The sequence below is a fragment of the Sparus aurata genome, chromosome 17 (assembly GCF_900880675.1).
Source record: "Sparus aurata chromosome 17, fSpaAur1.1, whole genome shotgun sequence".
NCBI classification, from domain to species: Eukaryota; Metazoa; Chordata; class Actinopteri; order Spariformes; family Sparidae; genus Sparus; species Sparus aurata.
The window spans coordinates 22,721,425-22,746,742 of NC_044203.1; the positions used below are offsets into that span (position 1 = coordinate 22,721,425).

A 25,318-nucleotide genomic window follows, 5' to 3' on the forward strand; every position below is an offset into this window, starting at 1 on the left:
TAAAAAATGATCAGTGCATTCAAGTTTTTGATAAAATCTTCATTTCCCATTATGACAATAAGTTTCCCAGCTAGCTGGCAGCAGACAGCGTTTGGTGCAGGTCCAATGGTGCTTAAGATTAACACTTCACTACAGCAAGCAAGCTTCTGAGGAGTTTTTCATGACTTTAAATTGCTTTTTTTGTAGATGGCCAGCTATGAAAACAAGATTGTTCAGCAAGGTGTCTATATAAATAACCATTTATCTAGAAGAACAGCTTTAGTTGAAAGTACAAGTCAGAATTACAGTTTGAATTGTGGTTTAAAGTGGCTGTGAAAGAATGGAATATGGATAAAAAGAAGAATGCATGTTTATCCTCAATTAGTCTTTCAGTAACCACAACGCACATCGAAACCACATTCCCATTTCCCATGATTTTATTTGTAAGCTGTGTCCAATACACAAGAAAAATGTCACCATAGCAACAAGAAAGTTATCATTCACTAACTCTCTCCTGATTCAGTTTCTTTATTCAGTGTACAACTCAATGCTGTCACAGGAATTTTTTAGGATTTAACTCAAGCTTTTTTCACCCCCGAGCGAGTGCGATTCTTTTTTGCAACTTCACAAGAATTCATCTCACATTTTCATTTTCACACGAAGTTTGCAAGCACATGTAAATTCACAACCACATTGTTCATTATGATGTCATTTAGTGTCACATCACTGTAACTTTGTTTTACAAGCATCAGAAAACAGAAGCAGAACCAGCAATGACTTTCCCTGAATCAGCTCTCTTTTATACTGAGAGCGGGCCTTGAACCAACACCACTGGCTTTGGATATAAAATATTGACTTCGATGTGGCATTAACTTGGAAGAGATAGTGTCTGGATTTATTACCAGCTTTAATACACATCAGTCAACATTCAATGAGGCAGAGTGCAGCTTTTACATGGTAAAACTCGAAGTTAATTTGCCATTTCACCCACAGTGTGGCTGCTTTCCTAGAACAGCTCTAGTGTTTAAGGAAATTTGCATAAATCTATAGTGCTGAGCAACTGTTGGGCAATAGCTGCAAGGCTTATTGTTATACCCTCACCTTCCTCTAAATGATCATCAAGGGTGTAATGCAAACAAATGCAGATCACTCACAACTACTATTGAGGTCATACATCTGTACAAATGCCTCAAGTTCCCTGATCTTTACCAGCAAGTTTTTAAAAAGGGTCCTGAGCTGACATGTCTTTTACCAGACAACAACTAAGAACCTTCAAGAGATAAAGAGAACAAACTTAATGACAAACGTGCAAGATTATTTTACCAAAAAACAACCTAAGTTTATTAAGAGACAAGAATTAATGGATATTGGTGTTGGTGGGCTGTTAACAACGCCAAGCATCTCTGTGTATATTTTGTAGATAAGACTTCTTATATTACAATATCTATTCCTGCTCTCCATGTGATCATTGGTGCATCAGCTCCATGGCAGTGTTACTTGATGTCCATCAAGCTCTTCTCATCTTCCTCAACTGTGTCCAACCACGTCTGGTCAAACTAGTGCTGTTTCCTCCTGAATGAGCATCCTGAGGAGAGATGGATTGAAATGGATGGATGTTAGTGCGTGTTTACTGACGATGCTGTTGGCTGTATTGTACCTAATATTCCATTCACCCTGTTTATATCAATCTGGATAGACTAAATATTAGGATGGTATCCTATTGAAACGCAATACAATTGGGGGTGTGACTTAATTATTTATTATTGTTTAATTTGTCAAGTTTATGACTGAAAAAAGTGAGAATGCCATAGCAACACACATCAGTGTCAACCTAAAATATTTTTTTATTCAGGCGGACAGTCTTTAGTGATTGGTTATAGAAAACTGAACCCCTCTCCCTCATGGAAATCGTTAGTTGAGGCAATGTTGGCCTGAGGATGGAAACAGTGTTTTAGAAGTTTACAGTTCAGTCCAACATCAGGCGAGGTAGCATCAACAGTCTTTAGTCGGGATTAAAAATATAAAGCCAGTCAACAGAATGGGGATGGTGCGTCACTGACAGACAGATAACGGAAAAGAGAAAAACTCATGTTGCTTTCTGCCTTTTCAAAGACTGAATCACCTCCAAACGAGTGTGGTATTAGTGACAATAGTTGCAGCTGCACCCACAGTAACTCAAAGCTGAGCACATTGAGAAGCCCTTGGTTGCCACGGCAGCAGAGCCCAGGATAGAGTGGGTAAAAACAAACCTTGACCTGAAGCTCAAACAATTCACTAACATGTTGTACACGATTTATCATCATTTCGAGAATGTGTTCCAATTCTGATCCATCTTTTATCAGAAACAGATCACCCACAATATGTCAAAACAAATTTGAATGAGAACTAATTTGTGCTCGCAGTTTACTGTGTAGAAATTAATCAATGATGATGAATTTCTGCCACAACTACAAGAGTCACTGTATGCCTTGGTTGACACCCAATTCATGACCAATACATTGAAAGGGCAACACAAAGGCAAATATCTAGAGATGTAGTGTACAGCAAAGTTCCATTACCTAAACCCAACTAAATATTGGGTTTGTGTACATGTTGCCTAAAGCGTTGGAAATCTCTCCAGGTTCCAGTTGAATTATTTTTCAAAATGTGATTTTATTAATAAATGCAATCAACTGAATAACCAAGACCCCATTAACACAGTGAACCTGGGGCTTTTTGTTGCCCCCAGGATGCTGTTCACTTTACCAGTAGTCTGAGCCGTGCCATCCTGCATGTTAAGTGTTGCAAGTAAATGTGATGCAATACCCTTGTAAGGTTACTGTCAGTGATGGATGAAATAAAGAAAATATATGGTTTTGGGTATCAAATCAGGTGATACAGTCCAGATTCAGTCAAGTTGGGTCTTAAAGATATGAGACTTTACAAGTAACTACTTTTTTTTTAGTACATGCTGAATTTATATCTCAGTTTTAGGCCTGCGCAGAACTGTAAATCATAGAGCCTTCAATCAAGAGTTTTACAGAACACACATGTACTGATCTATTATTAGATTATGTTAAACACATATACCAATAGGCAATATGATGTGATAGACCTGAATACATTATAGTATAGAAATATACTGTCATATTAATGTTACACACAATCAAAATGTGGTTACAATAAAGTGAAAACTATTGGAGACTCATTAAAAACTGGTAAGACCATTTCTTCTCTGTGCATGCTTGTTTGTTTGTTTGTTTTCCCTGTACCTTCTGTGAGGCGAGCCTTCCCTCCTGTCGGCTGACAGAGCACCGTGGAGCAGCCGACACACAGCACTACAGTCTGAGCGTGGCTGAACACTGTGGTGATCTTGTAGCAACCTGCGGACAACAAACACACACAAACCATTGGATGGAGCAGCAATGAACTGTTACACATAGCAAACATGGTATGATCATGTATTACTAAAAAAAATAAGTTGGGTTTATATTTTAGTGTTTCACTTGATCATTTATTCAGTGACATATTTGAATACTCATTTTGTGTTTTGAGACTATGTTTGGCCCAACAACATCCCAATAGCTCAACTCTGTGATTACAGATGTGTTCTTGCGGCTGTTTGCTTAAAAGAGTCACTTGAAACTCATTCAACAGGCAGCCACAAGTGTCACTGTATGCCTTATTTGACACCCCGATCATTAGAGAAACAATGAAAGGGCAACACATAAAGGCAAACAATTTTAATATAAGACTAATGTAGATATGAAAAGTACTTCCATCAGTGATATTAATAAAATAAATCACAATTCCAAAATGGCTATAAGCTATAGTTATAAAGTTAAGGTCATCCATCTATTAGCAATTATAGTTAAGGCATTAACTTAGAATTCCAATATGTATGTAGGAATAATTTAAATGCAAATTATAAACCTAAAAAGTACAGATACATTGTTTTTATTTGCATAAAAGTAAATTTCCCTAGAATTAGGTTTGATGTCTCAAAACTCAAGTACTACTATGTCATCATGATGCTTGAGTGTTTTTTTTTTTTATTGTATTATTTTGTTACTTAACGTACCTGGACATTTGACATCCATAAAATAAGAGTTAGGACACTGTACTAGTCGTTTCTTCTTGTGTCTCCTCTTCTCCTCGTCGGGAGTTGGGTGCAACAGATCCTTTGCGAGCTGAAAGGAAATTGGGAAAAAAAAAAAATATTTCGCTGATTCATCATCGACATTTAATAAAAATCATCTAAACAGTATTCAAATAACTGTAATAAAAGGATAAGTTTCATTTCTGTCCGCAGCTACCAACTTTGCCCTCATGATGTCACGAGGCAAAGATCGACATATCTTTAAAGTTAGCGCGATCAGACGACAGGAAACATCATAAAAAGAAAGTAAACGTGCTAAGAAGAAACTGATCGAATATTTTAGAACAATCACGACCCACACAATCCTAAAAAGTTGATTTTTAGCCTCCAAAAAAATCAGCATGTGACTGGTGGTGAGAAGGAACAGCGTGGGCTGCTTTTGTTGTGCACGTGTTTCGCCGTATTGAGCTCGTTTTCTCGTCTTTACATTCACATTACAGCTACACAAACACGTAGATTCCAGCAGAGACACAACACGGTGTCATACCGCGTTAAATCACCAACAGTGAAATACTTTATAAAGATTGATGGCGAATATAAAAAGCTGTAGTGTCACTCACAGGCATGTCTGCGTGTCTGGACGCTCACCGGAAGATCACACTGCACAGGCACCGGAAACTTCAGGCTGACGAGCAGAGACCCGGCGGAAGAGACAGAAGAAGAGACTTCTTTCTTTTTCTAAAAAATAATAATGGTAATATATAAATAAATAGTCATGGTTATAAAACACAGTAGCTTTTAAATATTTTAACGATGAATTTATCTTATTTTCTGCTAAAACTGTATCCGGAGCAACTTGCTCATACAGGAGCATTAAACAATAAACATCTAAACATGTTATAATGAAATGAAATCCATAGCATACCTCGTCAAATCAGCCAGTGTAAACTACTGTGTAGGGCTTAAGTTCATCAGACAATACATTTCAGTTAAAGAAACAGTTCACCCAAATTAAAAATGTTCTTTTTTAATTTTTTTATTCATGTAATTGACTGGCAAATAATTAAAAAGAAGACAAGGGATAGGGATATATACATTTCTGTTCAACCTACTGAACTGTTTTTTTGTTTTTATTATATTGTTTTAATTTTTGGTTTGAAATAGAGTCAATCATTCAAAATCCAGTCTTTATCTACTCACACCCATGATGATGTAAAGTTGCATAAAGTTTCCAAGTGCTCGAAACATTTCTGGTCCTCTGGTCTGTCTTCACTATCCATAAAAAGGTTAGGTTATTTTTTATTATAAGAGTGAACATGAACTAAAAATAAAATATAACACCCTTGACTTTAGTTGACTTGTAAGTAACTTAGTTTAAAGGTAAACTCCCCTAATTTTCAAATCAAAGTCTGTGGAAAAGTATACAGTATAAAGCCTTTTGTAACTGGAAGATGCTTGTAATCTGATATGTTGCCTCCAGTGATGTCACTCGGTGGCTATGTTGCATTGTGGGTAATGTAGGCGCCAGGTTTTGTAAAGGAAGAAGAATGCACATGATTAAAAAGGGCGATATCTCTGATTCTGCTGTATTGATTTGATAATTTGTTTTGTTTGTAAATTGGACTGCTTTTTAAAAAACGCCCAGATTACCCATGATGCACACTGCTACTGAGTGACATCACTAGAGGCCGTTTATTAGATTAAAGCAGCTTCCTCTGGACTTGTTTTACAGTGGTCTGACAAGTTCTAGAGTCTTCAAGACAGAAAAAGAAAAACTAGTGTTGTAGTGACTGTATTATGTATACAACCTCCATGTTTGATATAATCTTCTAGTGTAACTCAGGGTCATGTCCTCTCAGGTGTTTTAAAGCCCGGTCTCTGATCAAACGGCGCCATCTTGTGTCTTCTTCGGGCTCCTGCGGGTCTGAGCCGTTACTCCCATGAAGCACTCCCACACTACGTAGCCTCTGAGCGGATCTGGGATCCGGGCCGAAGTTTTTTTTAGGTGGCAGAAAAACACGTAGCCACTGCGTGTGAGTGTGTAAACGGACTGAAATTGACTTTTTTTGTAAAAGGAAAGCAAAAATGGATCTGGAATAGATTCGTTGATGGAGACTGATCCGCGGTCGGTTTAGCTAACTTTGGATGGAGTGTGTTCTTTATCCAAACAGAGCGCAGAGGCACTGAGGGGGATCGGAATTTACCGGTGACAAGTCTGAGAGGGAAGGAGAGAAAAAAAAAGGAAAAGAGGATCCATTCTTCACATGGAATAACCTTTTTTTTTTAAATACAAGCCTGCTCAATTTTCATCACAACCGGGCAGCGAAGACTGGATGAAAAAGTGTTAACAGAGAGGGATAACTCCACCTTTTCCCCCCGTTTAGATCTGCTTTGACTGTGAAGAACAGCTCCGATCATGGCGAAAAAGTATGATTTCCTCTTCAAACTGTTGCTCATCGGGGACAGCGGAGTTGGCAAAACATGTCTGATCATTCGCTTTGCTGAGGACAACTTCAACTCCACGTACATTTCCACAATCGGTACGTTGTTTGAGTGAAATGTTTAACATGTCACCACCAGCTCATGATTGGCCTCTGTGTGTGTGAGTGTGTGTGAAACTTGGGACATGCCAATGTTTACTGAATGCTGACATGTCATTCTTCCTCTATTTGATGCCCAACACTGCACAGACTGGTTCCTCAGACTGTATTTCATGTCTGAACTAGTCTGAGCTGTCTCTCCCTCGCCCTCTCATTTCTTCTTCTTTCCCCTTAATTCTGTATCTTATCTTTTCTCTCTCTCTCTCTCTCTCTCTCTCTCTCTCTCTCTCTCTCTCTCTCTCTCTCTCTCGCTGAATCTCTCTCTCCCCCCACTGACCCTCTCCCCCATCTCTCCCTCAGATCTCATTCCTCTCACTCTGCTCTCAGAAGGTCCACCCACCCTCATTCCTATCTTTTTTACCATCTCTATGTTCCCAGAAGAATGGTTGGCTGTCTGGCATGCACAGTCTTTTTTTTCCTTCTTCTTCTTTTTTTTTTCACAGGACAACCCCCCATCTTCCTCCTCGCTGTCTATCCCTCTGTCAGCCTGTCCATCCAGCAGGAAGAATCGAAAAACACAGCGTCCTTCGGGGTCTTTCCTTACCGTCTGTGCACTTGGGGGTCAAAATCCCAGTGGGAGTGACCATGAATAGGTCTCCACCCTGTGTGAGGGGGTGACCTATATATCCTGCTATGTGGGGTGGGTGTGTTTTGAGTTCATATCCGAGGTATTTAACTCATTATCTGTCTCTTTCCTGTCCTCTCAGGCATCGACTTTAAAGTGAAAACCATTGAAGTGGATGGAAAGAAAGTGAAACTACAAGTGTGGTAAGAGGTGTTTAGTCGTGATTTTTCTGGAAGCAGATAACGCTGAGTGATGCGTTGAGTCATGTTCCGGAGAGGGAAAGAGGAACCTCCCTCTTGTTCTCCAAACCAGGACTCTGTGACAGGGTTTATTGTCCAAGAAGCCATCGCGCATGGCCGCCACAAGCTCACTTCATGTTATACAAGGGTGTTGTTGGAGCAATGTCAATTTAGCTTGCTGTCAAAGTGTAAAATCGCATGAAATGTTAAAAACAGTTGCATGCATGATGTGCACGCCTCAGTGCACATTCTCTCACTTTGTATGTGTGTGTGCTGTGTGCAGGGACACAGCAGGGCAGGAGAGGTTCAAGACCATCACAACAGCCTACTACAGAGGAGCCATGGTGAGCGCAGGACGCCTGCCGAACAAGCAGACTGGATAATCAGGCTGACATCACTGCCCCTTTGTGCTTGCCCTGTACCTTTCACTGACTCCTTAAATCCCCTCTCTTTGTGTCTCCCCCTTCGCTCTGTGGCAGGGTATCATCCTGGTGTATGACATCACGGACGAGAAGTCCTTCGAAAACATTCAGAACTGGATGAAGAGCATCAAAGAAGTGAGACTATTTACGCTCCGCCACGGCAAAGAAAGCCAAGAAAGACTTTAAAATAGTGCTTTGTCGGTTGGATTAGTGTTAGTCTCGAGCATTGGCCAACTACTAGTGATTTTAAAGGGTCAGATCACCCAAATTACATGAAAAGCACCTTTTCCCCTCTTGCTTTCGAGTTGTCTCTGGGGCTTTTTCTACCGAGCAAATTAAGGCTGTAATTTGTATTTCTAATTGTACTTGTACAAGATCATTGATGAATAGTCATCAGTAATGTGGATATAATGACTAAACGGGTGAAGGCAAGTATTAGACTTTTCACAGTAAAAATATCTAAAATCTAGTATAAAAGATTGATATATTGCCAAATAACAATCTCCATTGTATTTTAGTGGCAGCAGAAGTTACAGGAGAGACATCACTTGACTAAGAGGAAACCAAATAATCCCTCACACCGTCTGTCAGTTGCGCCCTCTTAATTATATGTTTTAAAGTGTTTTAAATGTGTTTTTGGCTTCAGTCGATAGTGGACAGTTGAAAGAGACAAGGGGAATGACCCGGAACTAAACTGCTGATGTTGCAGTTGCAGTATTACGGTCTTAACCCCTATTCTACCAGGACAGCCATGGACACATCATTAACCTGTTAAGAACCAGCCTCTATTTTGTGTCTGTGCTTGATGATTAACAGAGTGTTTATCTTTGCAACTACAAGGTCTATTTGAATAATCCTGGTATAATAATAAAGGGACCACTTGAAATGTTTGTTCAGATGTGTCAGTATAAGTATATATGTCACTGGGTCAGAGTAAATTAAGTTGGCACACAGAATCCAAATCTTTGTCAAACCACAGGAATACGTCTGAACATTAAGAACAAAATGAGGGAGGTTTTAGTACAGAGCAGTGAGGGGGAATGTAACTATATACTTAACTATACTGTATATACTACTATATATCTAACTTGTATGTTACTACAGGTGCTCAAATAATAGCCCACGCTGGCTCCACATATCCACATATCAGGTTGAATCATGTCTTGTCAGGTAAATAACATGTTCCTGATCAAGGTTTAAGAACTAAAATGTCATTAATACAATGAGTTCCACCATTGACCACCAGGTAGTGTGAGTCTTTGGTTCTTTCTCATTAAAAGGCTTTAGATCTTACACAACTTGTGTGCAGCAAACTTAGACACTGCCAGATGGACCCTCAACTGAGAGGATTTCATAAAACTTTCGTTAAACTCTTGATTCTGTTGTATTCGGTGCAAAGGCGATGATGTGATATAAAAGTAATTTGTTTGTGTTCATACAGAGAATCGTCCCTGCGCATATAAACGCCCACAGTCTCATCGAAATTGAAACAAAAATTGCAAATGCGTGTGTCCCTAGATCGTTGTTAAATAAAAATCAACAACCCACTCACCCAATTTTACTTCAGTATATCATTTTATCTAATCATATCTATGGGGATATCTTGGTTTTCAATACAGAGACAGGATTCCTGCAGAGCAGCTGCTGCACAATAAGTGTCCTGTGCAGTTTAATCCATTCTAATCAGTTCAGACTTCATGTTTGATCTCTTCATAAATGTACTTTCTGCTATGCAAACATAACTCCCCCTAATCAATTACCTGCATTCCTTCTTTCCCAGAATGCATCGGCTGGGGTCAGTCGAATGCTGCTAGGAAATAAGTGCGACATCGAAGCAAAGCGGAAAGTAACCAAGGAGACGGGAGAAAAGGTGAGATGATCCATAACAATTACAGTTTTGAAAAAGTGTAACCATGCAGTAGTAGTCAGTTGTTTCATTGTGAGAACGAGATGAGACGAAAGAGAGAAATGAAAGAGGGAGTGGTTGTTTGAGAAAGGACCGAGTGTGTTACGCATGTTTTTGATGACCCGCTTCCATTTACTTTAGATAAGAAGCAGGAAGTGATTATTACCCAGCTCCTGACCTCTTGTAATCAGGTCCATGTCTGTTGTTGACAGCTGGCAAAGGATCACGGCATCAGGTTCTTTGAGACCAGTGCAAAGTCCAGCATCAACGTGGAGGAGGTGAGCCAGAGCAACGAAACAATGTCTTCATACCTCATTAATCTTTAGCTTATGAGCATGTTTCTTTGGTTATGTGTTACTGTGCTACCAATGCCTTGACTTTCATTTTCCCTCATCTCTGTTTCCCTTAGTCCTTTCTGGCTTTGGCCCGTGACATACTACAGAAATCCAGCAAGAAACCAGTGAGTCCCAACAGACTTGTTAAACCAAATAATATATAACTTTCTTTCCCCCCCTTGAACATAAGACTTTGTGTCAAACTTTGTCGGTGATTTCCTGTCTTTGTCTGTATTTCCTTGTCTGCAGGGCCCCACGGGTCGAGAGGTGAAAATCACGAGCAGTTCAGAGAAGAAGTCTTCTAAGTGTGCTCTTCTCTAGATAAGACACTGGCCAGCATGCATAAGAAAAGCGCCATACAAGATAAAGAACACATCAGTATTACTGAAGAGAAATGCAGGCCAGCAGGTTTTCTGTCTCCATCTGGTGGGCTCAAACGTCACATGCAGGTGCAAAGAGTATTTCTTTTTAAACCTTAAATCACCGGTGTCCCATTTATAAGTGTTTGAACCTTTAAAAGTGAATTGTGCAAGAAAAATAATTTATAGACTCCTCCTTTGAGCTGAGAAGTTGTTGAGGGGATTGTTTTTCACCTTGATCTTGAATATGCTGCAAAGTGGGCATCCTAGATGACTCTTAACAGGTAGCTTAGACGGCATTTCGGCAAGTAGTTCCCACCGTGTGTAGTTAAAATAGACTGTTGTTTTTCCACCCTGTATTTCTCTGGCTTATCACCACCATCTCATTCCTATGACAGTCACTGCTTTATGTCTTAAGAGAACTATGTTTTTAAATCTTTTTTCCAGCTGGTTAACAATATAAGAAACAGCTCAGCTTGACGGAACCATTTCTTACGTGTGAGCACATGTAGCTTATAGGAGCTCAGTGGCAAAAGAGGAGTCTGATGGGAAGTGTTTAGATTGACGTGCAGCACACACACACAGTGGGCCTCTGGTTGTAGTCTTTGACCCTGAATGTTTGTCATTTCCTGTCCATGTTAAATTCAAGGGGGCCACGTGCATCTCAGCGATGCTGTTCGATGGTTTAAAGTACTGGACACAATTGGTAAATGTATTCATCAATCAATCATGAAATTTACTCCGTTACAAATTCACATCCTGCCTTGTCAGTTAACTGTTGGAAATTCAATTATTTTTAGTTGACTTTTCCATTCTAGCAGTGCCTGTTAAGAGAAGTGACACATTTTTGTTTCCCCACATTTTAGCAGCATGTAAATTTAATTCAGAGAAGCTTTAAATGGTGACTACATTTATGGTTTATGTTGTGCTCACCCGTTGAGAATTGATGAAATGCTTCCATGGTAAACAGAATTTTGAATGCATTCAACAGAATCTACAGAAACATGTCACTGAAAGCCTTGAGTCGATGTAAGAAGTTGGAGAAAGTGCTCTTGATGATAATGGATTTAATGACTTGTGGATGTCGGTTTTATGGAATTGAATCTGAAGCAAAACACTGGTGACACACACGCTTTGTTTTAAAGGGACAACTCACCCCAGTGTCAAAACAGAGATTTTTCCTCTGACCTGAAACACTGTTTATCCAGCTAGATAGTTCATGTGTGAGCTGCTGAGTTTTGGAGATATTCGCCATAGAGATATCTCGTATATAATGAAACCACATGGCATTCAGCTTGTGGTGCTCAAAGCACCAAAAGATTCATTTGAAAAACTCAACAGTAATGTTTCCCTTACAGAAATCCGGACCCTGTGACACAAGATAATCCACAAAGCTTGTTATGATCAGTTTTTCTAGTTTTTTAAAATGTATTTGTTGGCCCTTTGAGCACCTCAAGCTGATTGCCGTCTAGTTTGATTATGTTCAAGAAGAAGTTACACATCTCTACAGCCAATGTCCTCAGAACTCGCCAACTCACATCGCACATATCGATTGGATAAATAGAACTACACGTAAGAGTAAAGATATGGATTTCTAATTACGGGGTGAGCCGTCCCTTTAAGTGATGAATAGATTGAGAATGTGGAAGATAGGGACGGAGATAAGTGCAATATGAGAAGATGAGTGGGGAGAAGAAAGAATGATGGATAATGCATGTGAATGGAGCGGATGTGAGGAAAGCAGCAGTACTCCCGTGGCCCCTCATTGAAATGATTTAGTGGGCCTTGCCTTTAATCTGAAGTGCCTGACAGATCTCTGACTAAACACTATCACACATCAGCTACATCTGACATGACAGTCCTGTTCGGGCTAATACAGTTCATTCAAAATGGCTCTGATCACATACTGTGTTTCCTTTGTACACTTTTTATGCATTCCTTTTACATTCGGTGTCTTACTAGATGCCTGCCGCTTGCTGAATAAAACATGAGTGTGTTGTAGTTTGAATCTGTTCATTGGCTGAATAAGAAAATCAGTGTACGTAGCTTGGATTGTTTAATGGTCATGAAATTTCTCTTTGCAATCTGTATGGTATATGACACTGTCTATTCTTAGACACTCAATCTGTGTAAGTGAGAACTTAAAAGATAAGACAGAAAGGAAGAAAGAAACGTAACAGCAAGTAGAAACGACATGGGTCAGAATATACAATCATAATAACAATATTAAGCAGATAGATAGCAGACAAGGATGGAAAAATATGGAAAAAATAACAATTCCAGATTGTGAGAGGGTTTTTTTTGTAGTTGTTAGACTACTGAGGTTTGTTCTTGTTTACAGTGTTTGTCAATCATTGTCTTATTTAAAATACTCAAATTAATATTAATTAAAGTAGTTGGGCAGTTTACAGATAAAGAGCAGAAGGGGGTTTTGTGTCTCAAGGACATTAACAGGAAATAGCTTTATTGACAGACACAGTGCTGGTGAATACACAGGTCTAAATTAGACCAGACACCTATGGGACACGCTTGCTTTCCAGCACCCCCTGCTGCCTTTTTTTTAACTACTTTCTTCCCTGTACAGCAGCCAGTGGTGGAATAAAAAAACACATTTACTGAAGTACTGTACAACTTTAATTTCTTTGGGTATGTTGTGACATGGCCGTGGTTACGGTCTGGTTAGGGTTAGGTGCAAAAACCACTTGGTTATGGTTAAAAAAGGTCGTGTTTTGGTTTTGTCACTAGAAACACTGCTGGAAACATCTTGAGGTCTTGTCAAAAACATTTGGTTCTACAACAACAGTGTAGAAGAAAGTTAAAATAAGATCAACCTTACACTTTGACAGCAGTTAAACATACATACATATACAACATACACATTAATACAGCAGTAATATTAATCCAAAAACAGGATATATAACAGTAAAACACTGACAGTGACCATTTTACTTTTGATATTTTAACAACATTTAGCTGTTAAAACGTACATATTTTTACTTGAAGCATACGTTCACCCAAAAATAAAAATTTGGTCAGTATCTGCTCACTCCCATGCCGATGTAATGTCAGGTGGAGTTTTTTAGTCCACAAAACATTTATTGAGCTTCACAGCAAAACAAAGTTGCAGCATTCTTATAAACAACTGAAGAAGATGGGTTTTTGTTGTAAAACGTTATTTAAAAAGCCTGAATGAAAAGATTTTTTTTACATTCTCAATGTGTGGTTGAGCTCGTGCACTATGCAGCTAGGTGAACATTTCTGTTGAAAAGATGTAAGTAACGAATTTTCAAATCCGGAGACATGTATTACACCAGAAAAGCTGTATGGAAAAGATGTTATTTACACCTTTTTCTAGGTAGAAATCTTCACTGTGGCGTTCTTGTGCACCCCATCCCCATTTTATGTTTTTACAGTTTGAAACAAGTTCCCATCTATGAGGAGAATGCTGTTTTGTTGTACATTGTTTTAACGACTAGAAACTTTTCCCAACTTCAGATTGGCATGGAGGTGAGTGGATAACAGAATTTGAATTTTATACCCTTTAAGTAAGATTTTACTTGTAGTGGAGTATTTTAACAGTGTAATATTAGTACTTATACTTAAGTAAAGGTTCAGAATACTTCTTCCCCTGGCGGTCAGTCCAGTGACAGTCCCCCACCCCCCTCCTCACCGCTGCAGCAGCAGGAGCTGGAGCCCGTCGCTAGGCAACCGCCCCTCCTTCCCAGCATCAGCACCACGACGGTGTGCACGCGCTCTGCCGCATCTTCAAGTTGCCTGCACGCTGTGCTGCGTGCCTTGTCATCACGCAGGGCAGGTTTCGGTTTGCAAACACGATACGCTCTTCTCGCAGCGCCAGAGCTCCACCGAGGAACAGCGAGAAGGACGTGAGGGCAGCGGAGGGAGGGGCCAATTAAAAAGAAGAACCACAAATTAACTCGGATGGATTTTAAACATGTGATGCCGGACCATAGGTAGGCTGCGAACTATGTTCTTCGGTTCATGTGACACCTGGTGGGAGACGCTGAGGTAAACGTCCGGGAGACACACACACACGCTCACAAACACACGGGCTGAACGGGATGCCCGCGTGACTGCAGGGAGGAAAGAGGCGGCGGAGGTGGAGGAGGAGAAGGAGGGGGGGGGCTCTAGGTGCGTGTGTGTACCACCGCAAAACCCCCGAGGTGGAGTTTGTCAAAGATCGAAACCCGTGAGGAAAGATTCCTCCCGGCCCGGCTGCTATTTCTGGTGCAGTTTGAAAATCGATGGAGGATATTTATTTCCTGTTCATGTCGAGGTAATTAGTCTCGCTTCCCGAACGCGCCGATGTGATCTTGGCGCTCCGGTCCCACCGTCTCTTTCTTCTTCCGTGACAGGATGAGCACCTAAACATAAGGCCAAGAGGTGCAGGGGGAGGTGGGGGGAGCGCACATGTTTCGGATGTTGCTCCTCCTGACCGGACACACGGACTGACCGGCTCATGTCGCCTGTGTGTGCTGCCAGTGGCTGAAACAAAACGAGGGATCAGCTGTCTTTCTGTGGGATGCTTGAATATTTTGCGGCCTGCTCGGGTCTCCAGTTACCGCAATGCCACTGGCGAGAGGAGGGAGAGGTGGATGATGGCAGAAGATGGAGAGGAGGGAGCAGTGAAAAAGCCAACGAGTGTAATGATGTGTTAAAACAAACCTGCCTCAGTTGTGTGATTGTTTTCATCAGAGAGTGACTGAGCAAGGAGGCCGGGCTCTGCTGTGGCCTGTGAACTGAGACACTGTGTTGACTGAAGTAATCCTGGAGTCATGGCTGAAACGTCAAATGAGGTGAGTACGGCGTAGTGGCTGCTCAATTCTCAACTTTCTGCTGACGGAGTTCTTGGACTCGCTCACTGGACTGTAGTGCGCACCATGGGGCACTGCGCAGAACCTATGGCACCTGCCAGTGGAGAGCTTGGTGCATAATTGTGACAGAGTGGAGCTCTGAAGCCAGCGTTTATGCTCTCCTGCACTTCTACCCACACAACTCAAGTTTGTTTTATGAACACAGAGTGAGCGTGAAGCCTCTCCAAGCCTCCTCCACACACACACAAACACAGAGACAGACACACATATACACACACACACACACACACACACACACAAGAGCCTAACATGCCTTCGCCGTCGGACTCGAGCAGCGTGGCTTCGGCCTCGGGGTCCCGGGGGTGGTCGGACAGCCGCAGGGGTATGTCGGGCCGGGGGCCTGGTGGGGCTCGGCTGCTCCTGTACCTGGGGCTGTGCCACCTGGGCCTAGGGGCCATGGTCCTGGCTTTCTCTTTCACCAGCATGGCCTTCACGTCTTCAGCCCGTGTGAGGCAGTCCTGTCCATTCTGGGCTGGCTTCTTTGTAAGTGACAAAACATACAGAATTAATACACCAAAGACATCCTGAGGGCGGTTTTCTGATGGATGTGGTGTCTGTCTGCAGGTGGTGGCATCAGGAATAGTTGGGATAATCTCATGGAGGAGACCTCTGACACTGGTGGTATGTATATTTCCATCTGCTAAAAGGAAAATTCGAGTCCCTTAGTTGTAAGTGTAAAACCATGTAACGGATTACTAACAGGGTAAAGAGAAACCCATAAAAACCCCAGGTTCATTCGTTATAGCCCTTTGATTGACTCCAGACTGGTCGAGCAATATGCACCACGAAAGCAAGTTTTGACACCTGAAGGCTTGTTTACACATTCATCTGATGAAAGTGGAAAGTTTCTTTGTGCTCACTGAAAATCAGATTTTAAAGAGGTGGGTGTACGAGCATGATTTGTGACATCACAGATAGTATGGAAGCCAATCCTAGTTGGGATTCCTGGGGGGGTGGGGTGGGGGTAGTAGAAAGTCATTATCTTTTAAAATACAGGGTATTATAAACATCCTGAAACATGACTGGAGGGGTCCCTTTAGTAGCTGCTCTGGTGCTTTTGAACATATCACATGGTCTTCATCAGAAGATATATATGATGACATGGAGTTTGCTTAGTCGTCGCGCAATTGAAGTTGTTCAAATTTCATTTTTTTCCGAGCACTGTAAAGACTTGGGTGTCCATTTTGGCTCAAAATTTGAGTTTATGCTGAACTTGACCAAATCTTGAGGCCCTTTGTTACAAGGGCCCTGTAACAAAGTGCAGTTGTATTCATACTGCTTTTACTGTGTACTCACATTGTACATGATTGTTGAGTTTTTACATTTGCTGCTACTGTTTAGTTCCTTTTCACTACAGTTTCGAGCCAAATATTGTAGCTTTGACTCACCACATTTATTTGATAGTCTTAGTTACTCAAAACTTTGCAGATTACATGCAGCATCAGAAAGTCAGACATTTTTAAATTAAATTATGAATTGGCAGTCCAAGTTTTGACAATCCAGTGTGATTTTAACTTTACTGATACTGAAGTACATTTATTGCAAGAAAATAGCTTTTTTTATTTCTACATTTGATAAGTTTAAGACGTTGGTCAAGCACTAGATGTATGGGGGAATTTCCCTTTTACCAAACTAATATTTGAACACAATATTTATAAGACTAACCTTTTACTAAAGTGTGACTTTTGGTTACTTCTTTGAACTTCACTTTTAGTTCCTCCCGTCTCACTGAATACTCAGGGAATTAGTGACTTAGTAAAAAAAAAAAAAAATTAAAAAAGGATAAATCTGCTGCACACTCTTGGCCTTGCATGACCCAAGTTTTGACACGCTGCTCTAAATCCAAACATGGCTGTGTGCTCCTCCACAGGTGTCACTGTTCATGCTGCTGTCCGCAGTGTGTGTGATCCTCAGCCTGGCTGGCTCCATGCTCTCCTGTCAGAACGCACAGATGGTCAAGTCGATGCTCACCTGCCAGGTAAACAACTTTATGCAAGTGTTGTCTTCTGCCTCGTGCTGCAATGCCCTTCTAGCCAGATGCATGTGGAACGTGCCAGGAATAACTGTGGATATGTTTTTAGTGTGGACTTCAGTATTTCACACCAACCCACTCTGTATGGGAATGTTTGTAGATGGAGAACGGACTGTGTGTGTGTTGCGCACCCACTCAACCCTGCTCCATGTTGGAGGATGAGACCTTGGTCCTCTATCAGATCGCTGACTGTCACTCAGTCAGACATCAGCTGAAGGTAGGTGGGATCCGTCCCTATACTGGAGACCCAAATAATCGTTGACGGAAAAGTTCACAGTTTGTCAGGTGTGCGTATTATCACTGAAACAGGTTTTGCTTGATGTCATCATTCTTTCTGTCCTGTAATTATATTTATTTCAAAAACCTCAAGTCCTCGTTTTGAGCTAAAATGTAGTCAAAAGTTTATCTGACGCTAGCATGAGGCAGATTGGGTGTCTTCCAAGTTATTGTCGTGACAACGTCAGCTGTTCATGTTTTCCCTTTGTGGGTTTGTGTGTGTGTTTGTGTGTGTGTATCATTATGGCAAAATGTACTCCTTGAGGACATTTTGTAGCAAGTAACTATGACAGAAGAGGTTCTGATTATTTCTTCAAGTGTGGACGGATTTTTGTCAGTGCGATAGTATCACAGCAGTGTGGGAAAAAGTCAAGCTTTATGACTTTCTCCCACACTGCTGTGATTCTATCGCTTCATACTATCTCAGGTGTGCAGTTGAGATTATAATGACGGCTGAGATTGAAGATGGTTGTCATCCAAGCCAGGATACTGGAGCTAGAGTGTTAGTATATAGGAAAGGGGCCATTAGACCTCCCCACTTTATGGCCCTGGCCCCTGCTTGTTTTAAGTTGCAGATTGGTGTAATCCAGTCATTTTGTTAGATGTTTATGTGTCTATGTCTGTCTTTCTTACTGTGGTCTGTGGACAGATTCTGTCCATGTTTAATACAGATTTGTTGAGTCTTGTCAACCTATCCTTTAAATATGACATATTCCTGCCAACGAAATGTTAAACATGACTGAATGCGCATTTCTTTTCAGGACCTTTTGTTCAGCGCGTGTGGTCTCAGCATTCTCTCCACCATCATCTGTACTCTGTCCACTGTGACCTGCAGTATCCACATATTCTCTCTGGACCTTGTGCACCTGGTGAGTGCAGACACAGCACATTTTACACCAGACTGGCTTTTTTTTTTTTGCTTCCTACAAATGACGAATACCCGGCAGTAAAACACAAGGCTGTATTCAGGCATCAGGATTTACATTTAAAAATTTAAAAAACAGACTATGCACAACTGCTGTGGCCCATTGCATGTATCTGTTGTGCATGTTTTCCATTCTAGCTGGCTCCACATCGCTCTCGTTCAGTCAACCCAGAATGCACCACTCCTCAGGACGCCTTCCTGACCAACATCATGGACTTTGAGGAGTTTGTCCCGCCCATACCTCCACCACCTTACTATCCTCCTGAGTACACCTGCAGCTCTGAAACAGACGCTCAGAGGTACCACATCAGCACTTAACAAACCCTTATTAAACATACATAAAAATATATTGTGAAAGGAAATAATTTGTGTGACATTTCTTATTGACACCTAGCATCACGTACAATGGCTCCATGGAGAGTCCTGTTCCTCTCTACCCCACTGACTGCCCCCCTCCTTATGAAGCTGTGATGGGACAGAGAGCTGTGAGTCAGGTGAGTGTGTGTGTGTGTGTGTGTGTGTGTGTGTGTATATATATATATATATCTGTGTGTGCTGAGTGTGATTAACCTGCTGCCTGTGCTGATCCTGGTTTAATTTGACTGTCAAGGCAACAGTGTATGAACAGCACGGCAATGAGCTGTCTGGAGAGAGAGGAACCTCTACTGCCTTCAGTGGAGAAGGTGAGAAACCATCACAGATTCACTTCAGGATCAGAATCAGCCGTTTTTGGCCAAGCATGTGTACACATAGAAGGGATCTAACTGTAATGCACATACAAGTTAATGGAAGAAATACAGTAAATATATGGAAAAGCAACAATAACCAATAACAACATACAATGTCTTTATGCATATCAAATGTCCCTGTAAATTGTAAACAATACAAAGGTGCTAAGGGAGACATATTAAATGGGTCATGTAACAGATTACTTCATGTACATGAAGTTGGAGGTTATATACAGTAAATGCACGTTTACATATGTCTTCATACAGTGTGTTTGAACATTGATAGTAGAGAGGCCGACACTGAGGCTGCTATCTTATATTCACCCGCATGCAAAGGAGCATTATGTTGAAGTCTGAAAAGCCAGTGGGAGAATGTGATATTTTTAACGATTTATCAAATTACGGAAAATTAATCAAAACAAATGTTACAATCAATTCATTTTTATCTTATTATGCAAAAGGTGAAACACATTTTTTTTTTTTTAAATGGACCGCAGATTAAAGTCAGTTGTTACTCACAGCATTATAAAGTGGAAGCAGACAGCATTTCCAAATGTTATTATTGTTGGTGCCGCTGTAGCAAAGACAGCTGGTGTGTTTCCGATTTCCTCACAGTAACGAATACCAACTGCACAGGAAGAAACAGTTTTACTCATTCATTTAGTCTATAATGGAGACATGGAAGCAGATTTAAATGGTGCCAGGCTGCCAGCCGACTTGATCAACAGTCAGCCTTCATTTTACACAGATTTTGTGCCTGTAGGCAGACAAAATAGCACAGTGAAAACAAGGTAATAGGAAACTCAAATAAACGCTGATGTTGTCATCATTCTTTATCTTACATTATGCAATCAACAAAGCCTTAATAATGATACGTTAAAACAAAAAACTTATCTATTGCCAGATTCATGTTTTATACAAAATAAATACAAATAATCTTTAAAATAATCTGTATATATAAATTAAACTAAAGGCAAAGTTGTCCCTTCATGATAAAGGATTACCTTTTATTTCTTAGTATCCATGGACAGTGGATCTCTGTTGATGTCAGAGATCGTGGACATCCCCGATGACTCCTCCCCTTCTGAGGACTCCTGTCTGATGGAGGTTGGTCTGAGGAACCAGGGGGAGAGGGGCAACAGGACCGCTGGTGAGGGAGGAGACGGAGTAGAGGTTGGGGAGCACTTTAGCTTTCGTGGTCCCACGTGTCAGACACCAGAGAGTCCTCTGGCGGGAGGTCCGAGAGCCAGGCGCTTCATCAGAGGAGAGAGATCCAACTCCTGCTCCTCACCGAGCACAGCAACCACCACATACAGGTGAGGACAAACAAACGTGCATACAGTTTATTAATGAAGGACCTCACAGTTTACAATTAACATTTTTTAGTTCTCTCCTGTTTTTGCACTGCAGGTCTCCAGTCCTGCGTCGCCAGGCCATGCTAGCAAGTAGCTGTTCCCAGCTGGAAGCAATAGAAGTTTCCACCTCTCAACAGCGATCCTCCATCCCAGAGTTTCGAATTTGCCCCTCCACTCCCTCACGCCAGGGAGCTACCCCAGCCTCCTCTGCTCCTCCGACCTTATCCACCCCAGCTGCCAGGGAGCAGAGTGGCGGGCAGGGTAACGGTCCACCCTTCTTGGGCCAGCTGCCGTTGTACCTTCAACGAAGGGCTGGGAAGGTCGAGAAGGATGGAGAAGGAGTGAGAAGGGATAGCGAAGGGCTCCTACGCCTGGTGAGGTCACACAGTGAGCCTGGCCTCGGCTCCTCGACTGATACAGGTGAGTCACACACGAGAATGAGTACATCTCTTACGATACTATTCCTGTGCGATAACCTGCCGTCATATCTCCTTCTCTCTAGTTGACTTTGGCTCTGTTGGCAGCAAAGCATCAACAGGCACAGGTAAGAGACTTTTCTCACTTGACAGTCCAATTAAAGGCCAAAAAACCCAAAAGAAAACACGTCAAAATTGTTTTGATGAGATATAATTCAACACATTTGCACCTAATGGCTGTCATTTATCAAACCCTCTTAGAAACAAATGCATATTTAAACACCGCAGGAGAAAATCTGTCCCCCTGTGCAGATGATTTATGATTCTCTTCCACAACATCCAACCTTCTACATTAGCAGTGATCTGATTAGAGATGATCAATTAGATTCAGCTGTGGGAGCAATAATGTGCCTCACCAGTTCCTCATGTACATTGTTTAAACTGATTTATCAATATTGGATATGTCAGGGAACAACGCATCTTTTGGGGATTTTAGACAGCCAAATTTGGACTTTTCATGGTGGATTTGTCGTATCAATTATTACATTTCAACACAAAATTGTATGCTCTTCTTTCCTCCAGAGCATGATGACAATCTGGCATATTCATTTCAACGGAATTCCATATTTGGTGAAGATATATAGTATACTTCTTTAGAACAAGGCTGTCCTTTATCCAAGCAGAAATAATAAAAGAAAAAAGAAAAACAGATGAAGAACAGATTGAGACTGCTTACCCATTTCTGCTGCCTGTTTACATAAAAAAGATTATATGTGCATTTTGAGATATTTTGTCAGGTTCCTGGCTCTTTAATAGGATGTTGTCATGTTACTGTCAGAATGAAGTTCTTCTGCTTATACACTTAATTTCTAAACTTATATCTTTGCCATGAAGCTCTGTATGGGATGCCTGCCATCTTGTTTCCTTCTTTTTCCCCTTTTTTTTTATATAGTTAAGAAGTTACATTTAAACGTCTGGTCAGTAGTCTCACCTATAATTCCGTGACTTCATGACATCACACTAGTCATTGTACCTAGTGCCATAATTTATGCCTAGCAGCTAGTTTGGCATATAGGAATAGATTTAGCACAGCTGCTCTGTTGTTGTTAGCTGCACTGGGTCAGTCATGTTTGTGCTGACCAATCAGAGCAGGCTGGGTATTTGGGAGGGGAGCCTTTAAAGAGATAGGAGCTGAAACAGAGCGCTTCAGACAGAGGGAGAATACAGCGCTGCAAGCTGACGTCTAGTATTCTACATCTTGTTTCATGTTACTCCCCTGAACCCACCTGTGGTCATACAGTTTAGTATAACTAAATAAATGAAAGCTCTTTTTTTACTTACTCCATCTCTTAAAGGTCCGTCCTCTGAGGCGTGTCTGTTGCCTCGCACCTCTTTGCCTCCTGCAGCAGCTCTGCCGAGGAAAGGCAGCATGAAATCAGCAGCCACAGGGGTGCAGGTGCCCTCTAAACCCACGCCCACCTCACCACTGCGTTTACCTAAAGACTGCCACCGTTCCCTCGGAGACCTTAAGGTGAAAATTGTTGATAGAATATTTGGGAGCAACAATCCCCTTCTATGTAAGTCTTGGCAAAAGCTGGAATATTGTTTGACTGTCTTATTTCATCTTCCCCTTTACCCTTCCCTCAGGTGACCCGAGGTTTGGTGGCTCGCTTCCTGCAGCGCTCCAAACGCAACCTATCGCCCTCCACCGAGCATGCTGGGAACACAGGGCAGGGGCCAAAGAGGAGGACTGGAACTGACGGCGCTGCCACCAACCACCTGCCCTTGGAACAAGTATGACAACATGCAGTGACTAAGCTAATTTATTTCACCTGTATTAGAATAGCTGCAAGTAATGCCATCTGCTCTTTGTCTAAATTTTATTCCCAGGTGTTGCTGACACCTTGGAACACCAGCCGAGGCCACCCCAACCATCACACCCACCACCCCCACCGCCACGGACACCACCACTCCCACAGTGACAGTCGACACAACCGCCACCACGGCGGTCGGGCGCCAGAGGGGATCCACCTGCGCAGCTGTGGAGATCTAAGCTCCTCCTCCTCTGCATCGCTACGTCGTCTGATGACACCCAATCCACCGCATGGGTCATCAGGAGCTCTGTACTCAGAGTCTGCACTGTGAGGAGGAGGAGGAGGAGGAGGAAAATAGGAGTTGAAAGGTATGGCAGGAAGTAAGGCAGAACTGAAATCTTTGAAGTCCTCTCTCCTTTTCCTCTTTGAAGCCAACTGTGCAAATGGCCTTATTCAGTGGTGCTCTTTATAACTCTGAACAACAGCCTAGAGCTCACTGCTTAACTCCAGTGAACCCGCCACGAGATGCTCGTTTCTGGACAGCCCTGTTCTGAGAGAGTAAACCCACAACTGGCCGAGACACCCAACAAGAAGCATCCTTTCTGCTGTATTCTCCTCGCCCTCTCTCAATACTCATCTGAAAAACTTCTGTTCCTCAAGACCGGAGACGGACCTCAACAAGCATTCATGCTACAACTCCCATGTACATTCAGTCAATTACATAATTATGGGTTGCAATATGCTTCTGACCCTTTTGTACAGTGCATTTCATCCACAGGATTGCTCAGGTGAAGTGATCACAAAAACCCTTATTTTGTCTTCCATTGATAAAAAAAAAAATGCATCTCAATAACCATATAGTTAGCTGAGTACAATGTAAGATAAACAGATGAGGATGCACATGAGGATAAAATGCTCTCGAACAGAAAATCCTTGTTGCTAAATTTGTCTTTTTTGAATTTTGCATTCAGATTCTCACTTTTGCCACGCTTTCCCACCTCCACATTGGCCTTAAGAAAAACAAGGCAGCCAGCGTTTTTAACATTGACATCACTGCACGCCACAGACACATGCTCAGCCTTTGAAATGTATTATCTGTGGGTGGCCCCTGGACACGGTGGTTTGATTTGCGTATGTGCATGTTTTTGCTACTGCCTCCCAAATACAGCAGGAACCTTGTGCATTCGATCCTGAATGTCTGTGTAACTACGTAACACGTCCTCAGAATGTCTTTATCTGCATGTTTTGGCAATGCTTCTTACTTTTCTTTCCCTCTTGCACCCAAGACCTATGATAGTAGCCTTTTGAAATATGTTTGTGTTCATAGATAGCTGAAGGTTAAGGTGAGAGTCAAAGATGTTGCAGTGCTCCCAAAATTTTCTGCCAGATGGCTCCAAACATGACTTTGCATCCCAATTTGATGTCAATAAGGTTTGAAAATGTTTCAACCTGGCTAAAGCAGCTTGATCCTGTAAAATAAAGAGGGGTAAATTGCACTGTGACTCATAACATGAAGAGTCTCTTGCAATAAACATAGAGACACATTTTTCACGAGGTTGGACATCACTCTGTGTGTCGGCACCGGTTTCTTTTGTGGATGGGTGGTTGAAGAAAAAATCTTAAGCTGCTGACAGTCCTGTCACATTGACATATGACAGCTCTTGCAGCTCTGGATACTGGATTTGTGTATCAATATTTGTGTTTGATTGGAGTTTTTATTATTATTATTATTATTATTGGAAAGAGTTTTTAGGTGTGCGCACACTAAGCGATGATACTGAGTCTGTATTAGTAAAGGCACATTTTGGATACACTCATATGTATGTAACTAATTTTAAGAATTTACACGCATACACACTCCCTTATTAAGGCACTGAGCTGTATTTCTACCTCCTGTCTTGCATAAAACATAATTTATTTGAAGAAATGTATATCTGTATGGCAGGCTTAACAGGATACAGCCTTGAAACCTGAATAATAAATGTATCTCAATATGACACCTATTCCAGATTTTCAATGCAGTGTCAATGGCAAAACTTTCAATGCAAGTTATGTATTTCAAAATATGAAATAAATAATAGACATCAAATAAAAATATCTATGTTGATGTTTTGTACATATAATGAAGGTCAAATCACCTGACTATATTAGAGGTTTAATGTTCTTTCTTTTTTTGTCTACGTTTCATCCAGTTTATTCCTTTTTACTCCAGTAAAAATGTAACAAATTAGGCTCAGCCTTTGCTTCACTAATCTCCCCACTCCACTTAAACCACACCTCTTCTCAAACCCTATTGGTCAGCCAGTGTGAAAGCCCATCCTGGTACGATTCGACCGACCAATTAAAACGTCCAATGTCAAATGGAGCCTTCGAAATCCACACCCACACGCGCCACTC

The 25,318-nt window shown here is 41.5% G+C and overlaps 3 protein-coding genes and 1 non-coding gene across 7 annotated transcripts; 2 read left to right on the forward strand and 2 right to left on the reverse strand.

Moving 5' to 3' along the window:
- Positions 1-394: 394 nt before the first annotated feature.
- On the reverse strand, positions 395-4,795 carry rps27.2 (ribosomal protein S27, isoform 2). Of its 2 annotated transcripts, none has more exons than XM_030394960.1 (4): positions 4,678-4,795; positions 4,040-4,148; positions 3,231-3,341; positions 395-1,564 (listed from the first exon to the last, which is right to left on the reverse strand). In XM_030394960.1, exons 1-4 carry the CDS (start codon positions 4,681-4,683, stop codon positions 1,536-1,538), a joined length of 255 nt encoding a protein of 84 aa, XP_030250820.1. In that variant the 5' UTR covers positions 4,684-4,795; the 3' UTR covers positions 395-1,535. The 2 variants fall into 2 exon arrangements, with proteins under 2 accessions (XP_030250820.1, XP_030250822.1); XM_030394962.1 differs by lacking the exon at positions 4,678-4,795 and adding an exon at positions 4,417-4,568.
- On the reverse strand, positions 3,563-3,694 carry LOC115568166 (small nucleolar RNA SNORA13). Its single transcript, XR_003981346.1, has one exon. It is a non-coding gene; the product is annotated as a small nucleolar RNA SNORA13 (small nucleolar RNA).
- Positions 4,796-5,767: 972 nt separating the features above from the next.
- Positions 5,768-12,484, forward strand: rab13 (RAB13, member RAS oncogene family). The gene is made up of 8 exons (XM_030394586.1): positions 5,768-6,597; positions 7,365-7,425; positions 7,745-7,805; positions 7,941-8,018; positions 9,664-9,753; positions 10,002-10,067; positions 10,199-10,249; positions 10,374-12,484. The coding sequence occupies exons 1-8, from the start codon at positions 6,474-6,476 to the stop codon at positions 10,443-10,445; spliced, it is 603 nt and encodes a 200-aa protein (XP_030250446.1). The 5' UTR covers positions 5,768-6,473; the 3' UTR covers positions 10,446-12,484.
- Positions 12,485-14,202: 1,718 nt separating this feature from the next.
- fam189b (family with sequence similarity 189 member B) lies at positions 14,203-25,016 on the forward strand. Of its 3 annotated transcripts, none has more exons than XM_030394010.1 (14): positions 14,203-15,858; positions 15,940-15,996; positions 17,246-17,353; positions 17,508-17,624; positions 18,445-18,552; positions 18,747-18,907; positions 19,003-19,102; positions 19,219-19,291; positions 20,355-20,652; positions 20,723-21,111; positions 21,194-21,235; positions 22,463-22,638; positions 22,755-22,901; positions 22,998-25,016. In XM_030394010.1, exons 1-14 carry the CDS (start codon positions 15,625-15,627, stop codon positions 23,250-23,252), a joined length of 2,265 nt encoding a protein of 754 aa, XP_030249870.1. In that variant the 5' UTR covers positions 14,203-15,624; the 3' UTR covers positions 23,253-25,016. The 3 variants fall into 3 exon arrangements, with proteins under 3 accessions (XP_030249870.1, XP_030249872.1, XP_030249871.1); XM_030394012.1 differs by having other exon boundaries at positions 20,747-21,111; XM_030394011.1 differs by having other exon boundaries at positions 19,003-19,093.
- The last annotated feature ends 302 nt before the right edge of the window (positions 25,017-25,318 follow it).

Bases quoted from the DNA above. Each gene is read 5' to 3' on its own strand.
- fam189b (XM_030394010.1), top strand. From the start codon at position 15,625: ATGCCTTCGCCGTCGGACTCGAGCAGCGTGGCTTCGGCCTCGGGGTCC. The intron at 15,859-15,939 runs GTAAGTGACAAA...GTCTGTCTGCAG, and splicing joins CATTCTGGGCTGGCTTCTTT to GTGGTGGCATCAGGAATAGT. The intron at 19,103-19,218 runs GTGAGTGTGTGT...TTGACTGTCAAG, and splicing joins GACAGAGAGCTGTGAGTCAG to GCAACAGTGTATGAACAGCA.
- rps27.2 (XM_030394960.1), bottom strand. The intron at 3,342-4,039 runs GTACGTTAAGTA...TGTTGTCCGCAG, and splicing joins TATGGATGTCAAATGTCCAG to GTTGCTACAAGATCACCACA. The intron at 1,565-3,230 runs GTACAGGGAAAA...ATCTCTCCTCAG, and splicing joins GAAGGCTCGCCTCACAGAAG to GATGCTCATTCAGGAGGAAA.
- rab13 (XM_030394586.1), top strand. From the start codon at position 6,474: ATGGCGAAAAAGTATGATTTCCTCTTCAAACTGTTGCTCATCGGGGAC. The intron at 7,806-7,940 runs GTGAGCGCAGGA...GCTCTGTGGCAG, and splicing joins CCTACTACAGAGGAGCCATG to GGTATCATCCTGGTGTATGA. The intron at 9,754-10,001 runs GTGAGATGATCC...TGTTGTTGACAG, and splicing joins CCAAGGAGACGGGAGAAAAG to CTGGCAAAGGATCACGGCAT.